The sequence below is a fragment of the Nymphalis io genome, chromosome Z (assembly GCF_905147045.1).
Source record: "Nymphalis io chromosome Z, ilAglIoxx1.1, whole genome shotgun sequence".
In the NCBI taxonomy this organism is placed as follows: domain Eukaryota; kingdom Metazoa; phylum Arthropoda; class Insecta; order Lepidoptera; family Nymphalidae; genus Nymphalis; species Nymphalis io.
In genome coordinates, this window is record NC_065918.1 from 10,586,973 (window position 1) to 10,603,221 (window position 16,249).

General features: G+C 31.0%; 1 protein-coding gene across 3 annotated transcripts; it reads left to right on the forward strand.

Moving 5' to 3' along the window:
- Positions 1–12,045: 12,045 nt before the first annotated feature.
- Positions 12,046–15,753, forward strand: LOC126780790 (uncharacterized). Of its 3 annotated transcripts, none has more exons than XM_050505496.1 (7): positions 12,046–12,347; positions 12,417–12,503; positions 12,741–12,812; positions 12,958–13,017; positions 13,154–13,186; positions 13,513–13,815; positions 15,322–15,753. In XM_050505496.1, exons 1-7 carry the CDS (start codon positions 12,164–12,166, stop codon positions 15,711–15,713), a joined length of 1,131 nt encoding a protein of 376 aa, XP_050361453.1. In that variant the 5' UTR covers positions 12,046–12,163; the 3' UTR covers positions 15,714–15,753. The 3 variants fall into 3 exon arrangements, with proteins under 3 accessions (XP_050361453.1, XP_050361455.1, XP_050361454.1); XM_050505498.1 differs by having other exon boundaries at positions 13,513–13,668; XM_050505497.1 differs by lacking the exon at positions 12,417–12,503.
- Positions 15,754–16,249: the final 496 nt, after the last annotated feature.

Below are 16,249 nucleotides of genomic sequence, written 5' to 3' on the forward strand. Positions count from 1 at the left end.
ATTAACATCGAATATTGTAAAGTTTATTATTACATTGTGATATTGTTTTTCAAAATTAAATTATAATACGTTATAGTGACTTCATTAGTTATACTTTCAATCACTTACCCTCCACTTTTTCTAATTCCTCCTTTTATCTATTGAAATTCTAAGCCAATCGTGTAGAATTTAGTGTTTGTACTCTTAAACATAATCCTTCAATTAACCCTAGTAATATTATCTATCTAGCCCCTTTTTGTCTTCGTAGATGCTTAAGTATTGGCTTTTAAAAAAAAACTTAATCGAGATATTTTATTCAAATATTTATACTAACGTTATTGTAGTTGTAGAGGTTAAACGTTAAGCTAGTGATAGTAAGCAATAATGATAATGACGAAACCAATTTATATACAAAAATATATAACGATATTTTAATGTAAATATTTAATTGTGTACCAAATTTTCTTCTTTACAATTATAGATGTAGTCTTATAATCGCTATAATTACTTATTTATAATAGCAAATAATGTTAAATAGACTAAAAAGTCTTCAAAGAAAAAAAGAAATTTTTTAAAAAAGTAATAATACGGAATGTAAAAAGAAAAAAAAAGTTATGTTTCTTTAAAATAATTCTACGTTTTATATCGTCAGTACATTTTACAATAATAGAAAAACTTTAAATTAAACTACACTCCACTGTAAAAAAAAATATTAATAATTGATACAATACATCATTTAAATATATTTTTAATAATCTTTGCTCTTTAACTGAACTAAGAACAAACAAATTTATTTTAAAAACAAAACATGCGTTGTGAAATTGCAAGTTAGCTTTATCATATCCAAGAAATAATTATAAAATATATATATACATTAAACGAATATTTACAGAAAAAAAGTAAAATTGATAATGACGAAACTTAATTTACATAAAAATATAGTGTGCGTCAAAATTAATCATTCTTAATCTGTAACGAATTTTAACTAAGAAATGTTTGCTTTAGTAATTAAAGACATAATATAAATACCCGTCAATAAATATTGCATATCGACCATTGAAAAGAGACCATCGACTAATTTCGGCTTAATAGAGCGTTATCTCTGCTACACAAAACACTAAGAGCCCGGTATTTATTAGAAGTTGTAAAACAATTATGAGTTTCTGTGTAATTGAATAAAATACACCAATTCTTTCTATACTTTGCTGCTTGTGCTGCCTTTAGATTATGAAAAAATAAAATAAAAAGATCATTTTTGTATCATATATTTCAACAAATTTGTTATGATTCATGATGTGATTTGTGATGTGTTCTGGTCTGGTGTGTAAACGCAGAGTACGTTGTCCATAACTAGAACAGAACAGCACACTTTTTTTTTTACTATTAATAGGCCAGCGTTTGACCGCTGACTTGCCTGATGTTAAGCATCGACACGGTCTAAGATGTAGCACGCTTGCCTATAAGAAACCTGTTTACTCTGGATTTGAAGACACCAACATTGCATCTATCGGGAAATACGGACTCAGGCAAAGCATTCCAATGTTTCGCAGTGCGAATGATGAATGTAGACTCAAAGATGCCATCGTACAACTTTAAATTATTAAAAGGTGGGGGCTTACAACTCAATATAAATATTTTAAATATGACGCGACCGCACTCCAGAGCAGTTGAACAAACTGAGAAACGTCACATAGGTAGTATGCGACACAGATAACGCTTTACGAAGCCGAAATTAGCCGATTGTCTCTTTTCAAAGGTCGATGTGCAATATTTGTTGATCTGTTTGAGTTTTGATAAGCCAATTAGCGTATCATTACGATAGAACTACTACAATTTTTATCGTTCACCATTTTAAAATATATATAATCATGTTTTGTTTTTAAATGAAATAAAAAAAACAGTCTTAATTCGACAATTTCAGTTTTTATTTTAAAATGCAAAACGAATACAATGTTAATTCATTTTGTATTCATTTACATTCTTCAATTACAACTTCGTAGAAGCTCAAAAATAAAAATACTTCATTCGTTAGTTTTCAACACACACGCGTAAGGCTCCATCGCGATAATTCATAGGTTCCTTTTGCCATTTGTATATAAATGATACGAAATAGAAGAAATTTTTAAAAGTTTATAGATTAAATATAAAAACACAATTACAGTGATATAATACAAGTAAGATTGTCCAAATTAGCAATATCTAAGCAATAATACATTATAGCAATAATTTATATCTAGTTATAGTCTAATTAATTAACATCATAAAAGCAATATTATTTACTTTAATATTCATTAAGACTTAGTTTTAGTTTAGTCTAAGTGGCGTTGAATTAGTGGTAAAGGATTGCGCAATATGCGAGTAGAATGCTATCAATTAAAATTTTAGTAAAACAGTGTGTGGACTTGAATTTGACTTGACTTGACTTACATCAGAGTATATTTCATCTCATTATACAGACTATCCCAAAATAACGTATCAAGTAATAATTAATTATCAAGTCATATTTTTTAAAATCAGAAATTACTGAAAAATTCAATACAAAAAGTTAAAACGTTATTTTAAAATATAATAATTTAAGTCTTCATGTTTTTTTTTATTACAGTTTTAATTTTCCAGTAATGTCTGTTCGTTTTTACTTTTTATATTTGTGCAGTTATATTGTTAAGGCGCTTTAAACTATGTTTAAAATTGCGGTTAATTTTTATATATATTGATGAAAAATAAGTTGTTTTTTTATTATTTAAATATTGGGAATGACTGTTATTTTAAGGCTAATAATGTGTTTAAAATGTTGTCAGCTGTGACTCTGTTAAGTTTTTTTCACAACATTAATTAATTACAACATGATCGATTCCAATCAAAAACCAAGGTATTATTATATGTGTTCGACATAAAAAAGGAATTATTTATTAGCTCATTTTAATATTTTTGAAAAAATAATTGTTTGTTGCTAAAATGCTATAGAGTCACAGTATAGATTTAAAAAAAAAAGTTTGTATCAATGCACCAGAATTTCTATTAATTAAAAATGTATTAAATGATATATTTAATATTTTTGTATTACTTAACTTTTGTAGGTGTGTCGATGATTTAGTTATCGCGTATAGGTTTGTAAGACGTTTTGCTTAAGATAGAAGTATGTCACAAGTTAGTAAAAATGGTAGTGTTATAAGAAATATATTTATGAAAAACGTGTAAAAGCAATATAACAACGATAGCAATAATATCGAAGTTGACAACGAATTTTTTTTTGTGATTTTTATTGTTTAAGTGTAGCTATTAAGCGGGTACGTTACGTTTTGGCAAATTGAAGACGTTTAACATTAGATAAATAAAATTAGATATTGTTAGATAAACATATACACGGCGTTATGAAATATCCAGTTGTCTTTTTACTCCTAATCTCTAGAATTTAAATACGTACTCAAACATTTAGACCGTTTCCAGACACTATACACCATCCAGCTTTGTATACAGTATAGTTTTCATACGCTACGCACAGGAACACTATATTTGTTTGTTTTTGCCTAAAAAATAAATACATCTTTTTTTCTACATTTTACTCGATATAGAATAAAATGCGGACGAATCAAGTCAATTAACGCACACATTAAAAAAAATCATATTTCCAAAGTTGAAATTTAAATATATCATGCTGCTTAAAACGAAACTCAAGAATAAATTATTTCAATTTTCTAGCCAATTACATCAAAACTCTATAAGTATTAATGTAGAGTAGTTCACGTATGTTATACAACCTTAGAGTTGCCTCAGGTTAGAGGTAGAAAGAGATGATTGAAAAGTGATGCAATTCGTAGTATGTGAACGTGATTAGAAAATATACTAGAGGACATAGCTTAAGGAAAATATAAATATAATATGAATTTGCCTTAATTTTTATGATCAGAATTAATAGCTTTTCAAGTATATTTAAAAATTGTATTGTTAGGTACAACAATTATTTTATTCACTAATCTTGGTAATTATTTTATTAGAAGTGAATTTAATATAAGGATTGATTATGACATGTCAAAGGCACTTTGAGATGAAGTCCCAGCTATTTCTTACTTCTATCTTTAAATAGTCAGTTTTGGAAAAATATCGTTACTTTAGAATCAACTGAATTTCTTGACATAAGAAATAAAATTAATAAAATCTCTTATATTTAGTCTGCACAGTATTTAAAAGTTTAATGTCTTGTTTATTCATAAATTTATATAGCTGCGTTCAAGATTATTTTATTTATTTGAAGTAGATCTTAAAAGTTAAGAAACGTTGTCGAAAAGTAACACCTAAAAGCAAACTTCACCAATTCCGTAAGGTAATAATAAGAATACTCGAAATCTTCAAGGGATGTTAATAAAACTGTCTTCTGCCGTATAATATACAAAGTAATTAAGATTAGCAATAGAAACGAGAACCAATTCATATAAATGGACTTCCATGTGGCCTAAAAGTGTTTTTTATATTATAATTTCATATCAAAACGCTATTTAAAAATATATGCTAGTACGAATAAAATTAAGAATTGTGTATTTGAATCAAGTGTATTGGTTCTCGTTTACATAACTAAGTGTACCTAATACCTATCGATCAAATATTAAGTTTGACTGAAAACATATTGTTCTCTATGATAACTCCAATAGATTTATTGAATTTATATGAAATTAGCAATAATAATTAATTATTCAAATTTTTCCAATCAATAAATGTACCCTATCTTTCTACATTAGTGTATAATATTATTTTTTCTATAACCTCCAAGTTTAAGATGTCTCCCGGTTTTGTGATAAAAGTAAATAAATTGTTGCTAGACTAAATAATATTAATAGACAATTTTTTGATTCAGTCATTCCTAAGCCACAAGTAGGTGTAAAAATTTTTTCGCAAATCTATTATATAAAACTCAAGAAATGTATCTTATAGTGCGATCATAGAAAATTTTGTGTACAATACCTATATGAGTATATAAGCTGTCAAATGAAACGTTGATATAAAGATTAATTAAATTATACTTTTAAAAAATACTGCTTAGTAGTAACAACTCCTTACATTATAATAGGTTACTTAGATAATTTGATATTTTAATAAAACAACAACGAAAAACAAAGATTATTTAAACAATTTATATGCAAAGAAAAGATAAAACTTGGAAATTAAATAACAACAATTTTCTTAGCAAAGTCTGTTAACAACTGTATGTTTAATTTAACTTTTATAATCTATACTAAGTACCTAGGGTCCACTGCGTTGTAGCTGTTGCCTAGATAACGTAGGGAACCATTATACTATTGAAATAATTCATTGATCTAGTGCTTGGCTGACCATCGCCTTTCTTAATAAAAACGTAGAAGTATTTTCTCTGTAGTAGCGGGATACTTTATAATCTCGATAATATCTGACGAATTAAAGGGCAAATTAATTATTGACTCATTATAAGCACAAATAATTTTATAATACTTAGCTCGCATCCAAGCATTTTACTAATTTTAATGTTTTGGTTATAGAAATACGATCTATTAATATATAAAATATTCTTTTAATTATATTTACTCACTTTTAAGTGGACCCCGAAAAACTGTACTAAAAATAAGATTCCACATTATTTTTATAAAATAAAAGCAAAAATTGTAATTTATAAAATAAAGATCCAATAAGGTAAGTTTTTACCTTATGGACAATGGAAAATGACAGAATTTCTAGTTTATTACTTTATTTGTAATTATTATTAACAGTGAAGTGTTTGAGATGGAGCTAGTGTAACGAATATTAGTTGTTTAATTTATAAATAATCTATAATTTATTTATATACCGATCTAATACTGGTGATGTGTTATGCGTTAGTTTTATGCTTTATCTTATCATTTAAAATAAAAAGTAATGTAACATAATTGGTGTTTTTATTCGATTTTTAACTAGAAAATAAGCAATCATAAACAAATCTTAAATATTCTGCTTTTATTCTTATAATTTTATTTTTATTATATGATTGGTTTTATTGATACTATATTATGAACATTCTTCCCGACTGTACTGGCCGTCGTCGCGTTTGGACTCTACTACCACTTACCATCAGGTGAAGTAGAGTCATTTGCCCTCCCGGTAAATATATTAAAAAAAAATGAAATTAGCATAGTTAGCAACGACACATTTGACACAACCAAAATTATCAACACACACATACATATACACACAAATAATAATATTCATTTATATTATATTCAAGATGGTAAAATAAATGAATGAATACAAAAATTAGAATATACCATACATACACACTTACTTATTTTTAATATTTACCCGCTTATGTATAAATCAAACATTTTAAGAAAAATATCAAAACTATATTTTTTTAAATGTACCTGTATGTTATTATTTTTATTAAATATAAGATTATGACGATTCAGTCAAATAACCCTTTTATTTGCAATCAGGTCAAAATAACAGCGATTGACACCTTTTCACGATAGATGGCAAAACGAACGTGCATCTTTTATTAGTAGCTTATAATACTTATGGTTTGAAATAGATGACGCTGTTTGCATTGTTTAATATTTATAACATTGCTGCTACCATGGGGTCATCACATATAAAGTTAAATTAGTTAAAAAATGACAAAAGATGGCGTTATATGTTTCGATTTGTTTTATGTTCCTTTAAAATTTAAAATATGAAAACAATTAAATTCAAAAAGCATATATTCTAACTACAAATGAACACTTAAAGCAAGTCTTTGACAAATGTTAAATTTAATAAATTTAAATTTTATAAATTTTAATGTTATATTTCTGGCGGCAAAAATGGGTAACTACATTGTAACGGCACGATCTTTCTTAATAGCTATATAAGGCTCATAGATGGCGCTTCAAGCTATTTTTATTTTCCTTTTAGTTTGCAAACATTCTATTTTATAGAATTAATATATAATAAATAGTAAATCTAAACTTCGAAGAGACTAAATAAATTGTAGATTTTAATTCTTTCTTAGATTAATGGAAATTTGACATTTGAAAGAAAACTATCTTTTTAATTTTTTTTGTGTTTCGAATATTGAATTTATTCAATGGTTTCGATTGTCAAATATTGATCTCTTTGTTCTAAGTTATCGTTTAAATGATTTTATTTTTATTCCAATAATTATTGGAAGAAATATCTTCATTAGACCATTATTTATCAAGCTAATAATATTTAAATTTTAGTGGACTTTGCTTTGATTATTAATGAATTTTGTGAATAAAATTTGCTAATTTTTTGTTACATTTCGCAAGTTTTTAAATTAATAAGTAAGAAGTTTTGATTTTATAAAATAGTTTAAATTTCTGCAAAGCACCAAAATGCAAAATAAAAAAACGATCATTGTTATGGCTTGGAATGTCAAAAAAAATATTATTATAATTATAAGTAATTAATTATTAGAGCCTATTTCTATTTGCTTCCGTGGCAATGTCATATAACGCCATCTGTTACATTTTTGTGTACTTGCATTCTGTCACATATGTATGATAACCCACTGGTCCCTCAAAATTAAATGAGATGGCGCTATAAAATTAAAAGCTGTGTGAAGCTCGGTCGTCTAGGCACGACACACAGTTGAGCGATTCCTTTTCCTACAACTGGCTAGATAGAAATGAAACAAAAACGCGCTAATTTGAAACATAATATGAACCGCCATTAATTTTGCTTTTAGGTTCTCAGACAGTAAGGTATTGGAGCGACCTGTAATTTGGCAAAACTGTTTGTTTTGTTTTAATTGGATTCTTATAATTAACTGAGTAAGTAATTGATTGATTTGGTGTTTAACTTTTTTGGTTGGTTGGTAAATTGGTAATAAGTAATTGATTTTTTTTTAATTTAGGTTACATCTGGACGCTATATATATTAAATTTTATTATTACAACACACTACAGTAGTAATAAGTCCTAGTATTATAATACATTGTTTAAAATTTCAAAAAGATGAATGAAAAATTAAGCTGTTACTTATTTACCATTTTATAAAAATCTCGAAATGGTCTTTATAAAAATAGAACACAAAATCTTATAAATTGATGTAATTTAGTCACTCAATTACTAATGAATTAACTTAATAAATTAACTTACTTAATAACTTATTTTACTTTTCTGTCCACCAACGACATGACGGTACCAAAATAATATAAGTACCTACATTCCGACAATAGAAATATTCAGTAAACAGAAAAGGTTTACACAAATAGGAACATTGGACATATGAAAAATGTAATGTACTGACTAATTCGATATTTATGATTTCCTAGCAACCATATATTCATGAGCAGCTGAACTCATCTGCCCCACCCTGAGTTTGCATAACTATGTACCTAATGTTGTCGATAAAAGCTGTCAAGCGTGATTAACGCTATGCTCGGCAGCGAGATGTGCTGGATGGCGATGGTCTGCTTCTCTGAGAGAGTTATGTCACAAGAGGAAGCTGCGGTGCGGCAGCGTGAGGAGAGTGCCTCCACCGATCCGGGCAAAAGGCGTCGGTGCTATGCGCACTTCTCCTCCCGCCGTAACGCCGCTAGTTGGGTTCTCTATATCCCGGGAACCCAACTAATGGTTAACGGCTTCGATTTTACCAGGGAGACTTCGAAACGTGAGTCGAAACTTCGAGCAATTTTTCAAAGATCTGTTTTTTTCATCTTCTTAACGGAACTTTGCTTTGAGATACCATTGGCGTCCAATTCAAAGTGAGATTGACCGAAAGTGTCTATCTAAAATTCTATCGTCGTTGGTTTGTTCTGTACCAGCCACGGTTTTTTTATTCCTTTATTATTTTGTTGTATCTCCATAGCCGTGTTGTCTGTAGCTTTTTTATTACCAGGCAGCATAAACTCAATTTAGGGTTACAAATTGATGAAATTAGGTTTCTGGATTAATTCTTAGCCAGTTTGGATGGTTTTCGACTAGTCTGTCCTACTCGGATCATCTCTAATATATATCGCCATTTTTAGGTTGTTAACCAGAATCTCGTCGCCATTTGGTCGTTATTTATATCCTCTTCACCAGTGTTCCCAACTCTTTTTCACTGTTGTCGATGCAAAATACGAAGTTTTTCATGAAACTAGATGTCGTAGCAACCAATGCATGGGATACGCTATCTTATTGTAGATTTTTCACCCACATTCAGTCGCACATTTGATGAGGATGACCGACTCCTAGTCATACTGTGCCTCATATATTCTATTCTGATGGCGTTGGATCCTTTTCCGTTGGCGTACCCTTGATGTCTTCGTAGATTGGGTTGTAACTACGATGATACGTTCTCTGGTGTGTAGTATGTGATTTTAAAACGCCTTGTCTTACGTCTTTCACGATACATCGTCGCCTTTCGCTTCTTTGATTCTCACATTTACTAGCTTCTTGCTGGTTATTATTAAACTTGAGGATGTTGCTGCATTGAAAGATGTTTGTGGCTTTTCTGACTTGAAACTTAGTGAGTAGTATCATGTTTGTTCGAACTAATATTTGTATGCGTTTCTTAAAATTAAGGAAATCGTTTTGTTGAGCGAGCTCAGCTGGCGGCTCGTTTTTGACTGAATGAGTTGTACTTCAAGTTCATTAATCGTGTCGTACTATAGATTTCTTCTTTGTTCTTGTTGTACTATCGTCACATTGCTGTTCTCTTTAATCTGCTAACGTGGCAAACACCTATCTAGAGAAGAGCTTGTAATTGCTGTCCATGAACAAGGCATCTTTTCAGGTTTTTAGGCTTGAATCTCCTCGCTTATCGCTCCAGAAGTTTGAAATTCTGATGAGCAATTTGAGCGATCTTAGATGAGGAAGTGTGCTCTCCACGATATCTCAAGTTAGCGTGGGGTTCTAGAAACATCCAAGACCTACGACCATGGTGATCGTGGATACAATGTTTGCAAATATAAAGAGGTTGGACTGAGTAAGGTGTGCTGGAAGGCTTTTGGCCTCTGGATCGTATATTGTCTCCAGATCTTTGGTTCCTAAAACTTCAGCTCTGTAGAGTTTGGACATCTTGTTCTTGAGGCCTCGTTTCTTGATTGTTTCGGATCCGGCTCGAAGGACCAGAGATGTTGGTAAGGATTAAAAAATATAAAGCCCTTATTAACTTACAGTGATTTTAATCTGCTTGTTTAATGGTTCGGGACCACAATATTTATTACACGGTTCTAAAAGGTCTTCACGATTTGGCAGTTTTAGTCGAAATACATATAGTACAAAATTGCGCATCTTATATCTATTCCTCCCTCCTGGCAGTGTACGGAAGTAACAACTTTGATCGCAGGGTGATGAGGCGTAAGCGGGGAGGGGGAAGAGTAACCAATCAGCGTTAGTCACCACTGACGTCGCGTATGGGTCGTTGCTCCCGTCCGGAACACTGAGGTTTTAGAGGTAGATCGCTGTTGACCTTTATCGATTGGGCGTTACCGACGAAAATGCGCTTGCCGCGCACCAGGTACAGAGCCTATGCCTACTACTATGTGGAGTTCGCACAAAAGGTGTCAAAGTTCTGTTAAGTAATAACGTCTCGGTACGCAGCTATTTATTGCGCAGCGAAAACCACAGGCGTTACATGCGATATTTGCAAATGTTTTAAAATAACTACAAAATATTATAAAAGCTGAAGGTTCTTTTTGTGTTATATTATTCAATTTGCTGTTCTCAATAAAAAATTTTTTAAAATACAAGAAATATTTAGTGTATTTTGCAGATTAACATATAATTTAAAAAGTAGTCGTTGTTAACGATTATCTAAAAAAAGTGCATAATGTAACTCAAATGACTCACAAAGTAAAGTACATTATTACTACAAGTAATGGGTAATTTTGAGTTTGAGTAACCAAGATAAAAATCATATGATCTGAACGAATCTCCGTTCAGGTCATAAGGGAATTGTTGATGCGTTATGATTTTATAAAATTGTACATTGCAAACTTTAGTAATATTTAAATATTAATCTACTTTCATGAAATGCGTAGTTGTGATTATAAAGTGAAATTAATATTATTATTATTATATGTAATTGATAATAATATTAAAGAAAAAGATCCGGTAATTTTTAATTATTTATGATCATTTTGATGATAATTACTTCTTTTACCTTTATATACCTTTAATTTATCTCTAAAAAACACTAAATAAGACTTCTTGTATGTATTTCATCACAATAAAATATTTTATTAAAGCAACGCCATCTATGTTGTAAGAAACGAACTGGTATACGATAAGATACTCTATTAAAAAATAGATGTCGCTACTTTGTAACCTGAAAAAAGGTACAATATAATTACTTATCCTCAGATATTTATTGATATTTGAATTTTGTCGATAAATTTGAATAACTACTATCTAACCGGTTCTTTTTTAGTAGAATTTCCTTTCGAAAACGTTCTATAAACACTTTTTAATCTTGTCAAATTTGATTCAAGGGGCTTGTACGAGTCTATTGGAACGGGAAGAAGATGCCGCTGCAAATCCGCTCCCCCGAATTAGACTGGGGAGAATAAAGATGCGCTATGCGTACCTTCTCCCCACGCCGTAATAGGCACCACCGGCACTAGGGCGGCAAGGGAGGTATTGGGAACGCTCCCTAGAGGATGGAGGCCCGCATAGGCAGGCCGGCCGTCAGAGCGTCACGGTAACATGCGCAAGCGATCCCGTGGCGCTCCTCGTTAATACGGAAACGGTACCACTGGTTTTTAGTACGTATTCCGAAGTTCGGGGCGCACTCGCCGCCTTAGACACCGGCGAGCCCCCCTTTCCCGCGGGGGAAACACGTAAGCGTTTTTCCAGCGTTAAAAAAGGGAGTATTTATTATCTAAATATATTTTTTGTAATGATAATTAGATATTAAATAAATAAAATATACCTAATATACATATAACAGGTCTAGACAACCGATTATTGAAGTTAAAATTACATACAAGTACACATTTAAATATCTGCAAAATGTAATAACACGAAAACAATAAAAAAACACAAACAATTTCAATTTTCAGAACATAAATTTATGTGAAATTCCATTTAAAATGTTTTATGTTATGCAATGCTTTTTACATCACAAATTATTCTTCAATTTCAGTGAAGCTGTATATACTAACGTTTATATACAATATCGTGCAAACTCTATGTACTCAAGCCATAATACGCACATGCACGCCTTTTAAAAATGAATACACAAAGGTTTAAAACAGATGGATGAGAGAAAAATGTATGCGTGCATGGCTCGCTATATATTTTGTATGTGTATTATGTTATATTATCATCGATGTCTTGTATTAGGCATGATACAAAGGGATACAACGACCAATATAGAAGCTTTCGACGAACAGAAAGCACTGCAACAAGCTCTTCTTCTTGTCGAACTTCTCAAGTCAGGTTTATAGAAAAAACGGTGTTTTTAATTTTACTTAATTTAATAAAAATTACATATTGCCCTTTATTTAGAATACACTCGAGTTCTACGAGAGAATAAGGAAATGCAAAGTAATAGATTACTATGGGAAGAAGGGTCCATAACGTGTGCCACAACTAGTAAGTATATTGAGGCATATCTTTTAATTGCTGATGCATTCGATTTTGTAAACTGTAGTAATACTTGTTTACATTTAGTAAAATAATATAAAAATAGAACATATTATATATTATATATCATATTATATAATATATTCTGATAATGTCTATTATTTTTAGGCGTTTATATTGTTATCTTTGTTTTAATTGATTAATGAGTATAAGCGATTACTTTCAGGAAATTTGTATTTTTTTCAGAAAACCAGAAAATTGAGAGAGCACCGGCTACACCATTGGTCCATCATTGGCCGCGTCGAGTTGATTCAATTTGTAAGCAAGTTTTACACTAAATAATTATTTTTAATTTAAACATTTATCTTTATATTACAAATTTCGTTTATATAATTCATCGTAATTATAAGAAAGACCAATATATTGTTCAGTATCAATTTAAATAACTAAATACTTTCTGCAGTATCAGCTCGGCGAAAATGGAAACGGCGCGACCCGCAAATAGATTCAAACTTATATTATGGTTAGCTTTTATGTATGATATTAATTTATTTCGAAATCGCTTATAACAATTATGGGTATCATTAGCGAAAATTTTGAACATTTATTTTTTGTATGATAAAATATAATTTAAGCGCAAGTACACATTATTATTATAGATATACCCGCTCGAAGAAATTATTACAATGAAGGTACGTACCCATCAATATTATGATATCAGATAGATATTTTCATAGATATCCGAGAAAATATATTGTTGATTTTTGCAGATATTGTCACATTTATATGTGACATATAAAATATATAATTCCGTATATTAATATTGGAATGATTTATCATCGAGGACTTTATATTTTAAACAATTCTTTAACACAATATACATATACCTACTGTCTTAAAATCCTACCTTTAAACTTATAATTGCGCCAAGTATGACTCTTTACCCAAACTCATTGAATACTAAAACTTAGCTAAACTGACCAGTTTTCATACTAAATATAATTTAATAAATATACAGAAGACAAGGAGAACGCTGGTGGGTGGCGAAGGTTTCAATACGAAGATGCATTTGGACCACAACCGGGCGGCATCAATATATCTCGTACTACATCATCTGCATCACCTTCTATTAACTCATCATCACCTCTAAATGCAGCAACTACTTCTATAGCAGGCACTGAAAAAGATAATTTATTGACCGTGTCAAGTTCCTCATTTGCGGTTTCAACACCAAAGACCTCACCATCCGAAATAACAGCATCGGTTACCGCGAGCACCATGAAGGCCACCGTAACAACACCTTTAACAACTTTAAGCCGTAGTATGTTTCACAAATATTGTAGTACCTACAGTCTACTCCCATGTCATACACTCGTGGACATATTTAGACAAAAATAAGAAACGTCTGAATAATATTGAAAATGTTCACATCGTATCGTAACAATAATGTCCTCAATTTAAATTTTGTCAAAATATCGATCATGATGTTAATAACTCGACATCTGTAAGTCGCTTTATCTACCACCGACCCTACCGATATTGTTTATTCAATAAATTAATTTTGTTCTTGGTATCTTGATATTATTATTAAGTAATATGACAAGTAAAGAGAACACCAAAACTATAACAAGACTTGCGACTGAAACAAAAGCATTCCTTTTTTTTCACTCAATGGACCTTAAAAAAGGGCCTCTTCAGGGCCGTCTGAAATAGGACAAGCGAGGCCCCCACCTCACGCATCTACTGCCCCAGGGTTACGTTCTATCTTTTAAGCCCCGGACTTCGGGGCTGTAAGTTCAAGTTCCCGTTCCGCCATCTCTTTTGGACCATGACGGTATCACAAAAAGAGCTCTCCACGCCAATTCCCTGCGGGGCATCGCCGACACGATTACTCGCAGGGAGAGGTCATATCCGATTATGAGAGCTAAGGAATAGAGTCCACCTTTGTTTGCGGACAAACTTGTGCACTATAATATTTCCTGAGCACTGGCTAATCTCTCTTGAGATTGGCCCGCTGTGGCCGAAATCAGTTTGGAGGACATTTTTTATTATATTTTGTTCCATACATTGAAAACATTTTTTTAATGCATGATAATGATGAACCCACAAAGCAGCGATTGTTCCGTTTTGCCTTATTCGAGAAGTTGAAAAAGAAGATTTGTAGTGAGCAGCTCTTTTGCTGGTCTTATTTGGTCCCTAATTTTTTTCAACAGTGATCCGTTAGTTAATATTAATGTTATTGATATTAGAAATTTTCAATAAGAGCAAATAAAGCTAATTTAAAGTTAATTTTTATTAATGCTTACATCTTAATTCTAAATATGTCCATGAATATTGATTTATGTACAGCGGTGTAGCTATCATAGGGCAAGGCCTTACGGCGCACTAGATTTAGGCGCAACATATGAACCAAATTTTATATTTTTGTGTACCAATATTTATTCTTATTCAACTTCTTTATTATTATATTTTATATTAAAAAAATGATTATCCAACATTTATATACATTGGCGAAATATGTACCAATCTAGGCAATGCTGCACCGGGGCCTTTATCTGCCTAGCTATGCTTCTGTTTGTACATAATGATGTACAAGTAGTGTAGGTATATGTACCTACACTACTTTCAGTGTTGGTATATAATTTATAAATAAAACCAATATGGGTTAAATTTTCTTAATGATATTGAGTGCTCTTGGACTTACTAATAGTACCCAACTTATAAACAGTTCTCGTGTTCTGGTGAACAATCTGAAATCCATTTTGAGGATCAAGTTCGATATGGCTTCAAATTTACACTATAACGAAATTAACATTTTGATTTTTAGCGACTGGAAGAATAATGCTGTTATTTTCTAGAAAAAACACCAGCACTGCGTTCAATGTTTTAAACTCTAATGACGACGGCAAGCTACAATCAAAAGCAGAAAATTTAGTGTCATCTACAAAATTAGGCGCACAGAATCACTTGAAATTATCAAATGGTACACCGCGCGATTCAGAGCTAGCACTGTCACAAGCGGCAGCTGAACTAGAGAAAGAACTTGGTCCGAACTTTGGAAACTGGAAAAATAGAATGACGCGAAAAATACCTAAAATATGGCAGGCTTCCACAAGAGTACATTTAGCACGTAGCACACGCTACCCAATTCCTTTACCAGAGAACCATGCTTTTTGTTATACGAATCCTTATAGTGCATTATGTCGAACTTTTATATAAAAATAAGATTTTTAAAACTTTATCATTCGAGAATACTATAAAAAATAAAATCAAAAATAAAATTATATACCACGTTTTTTTTTGAAGAGATGAGATGCAAGCAAATTTAATGTAATTTTGAATTACAAATTCAACAGAAATTATAGTAACTTTTAGCCTATTTTTGATTAACGTTTAAAAACCTGCAGTAAATCAGGTAGACAAATCAAATTTATGATAGTACAAACTTTTCTGTAGCCCTTTTTAATGCAGTAGCATATATGATGATGGTGAAAACAGCAAAATGCTTCTACAGCCACTGTATGGAATTTCCTTCAAACCGTGGGCCAACAAGCATAAACGAAAAATTCTTTTCTCATCACTTTCACCCAATGTTTTAAATCAACATTTTCCTCTACTACCCTTATAAACTCCGAGTTAAAGTTAAATTAATAACGTTTTCTGAAATTAGGTCCATGTTTTAGTTAATGCGATATTTTGATCGGGACAGGGCGTAACCTCCGCCGTATCAAAAATAAGCCCAGCTTTAAGGGCCC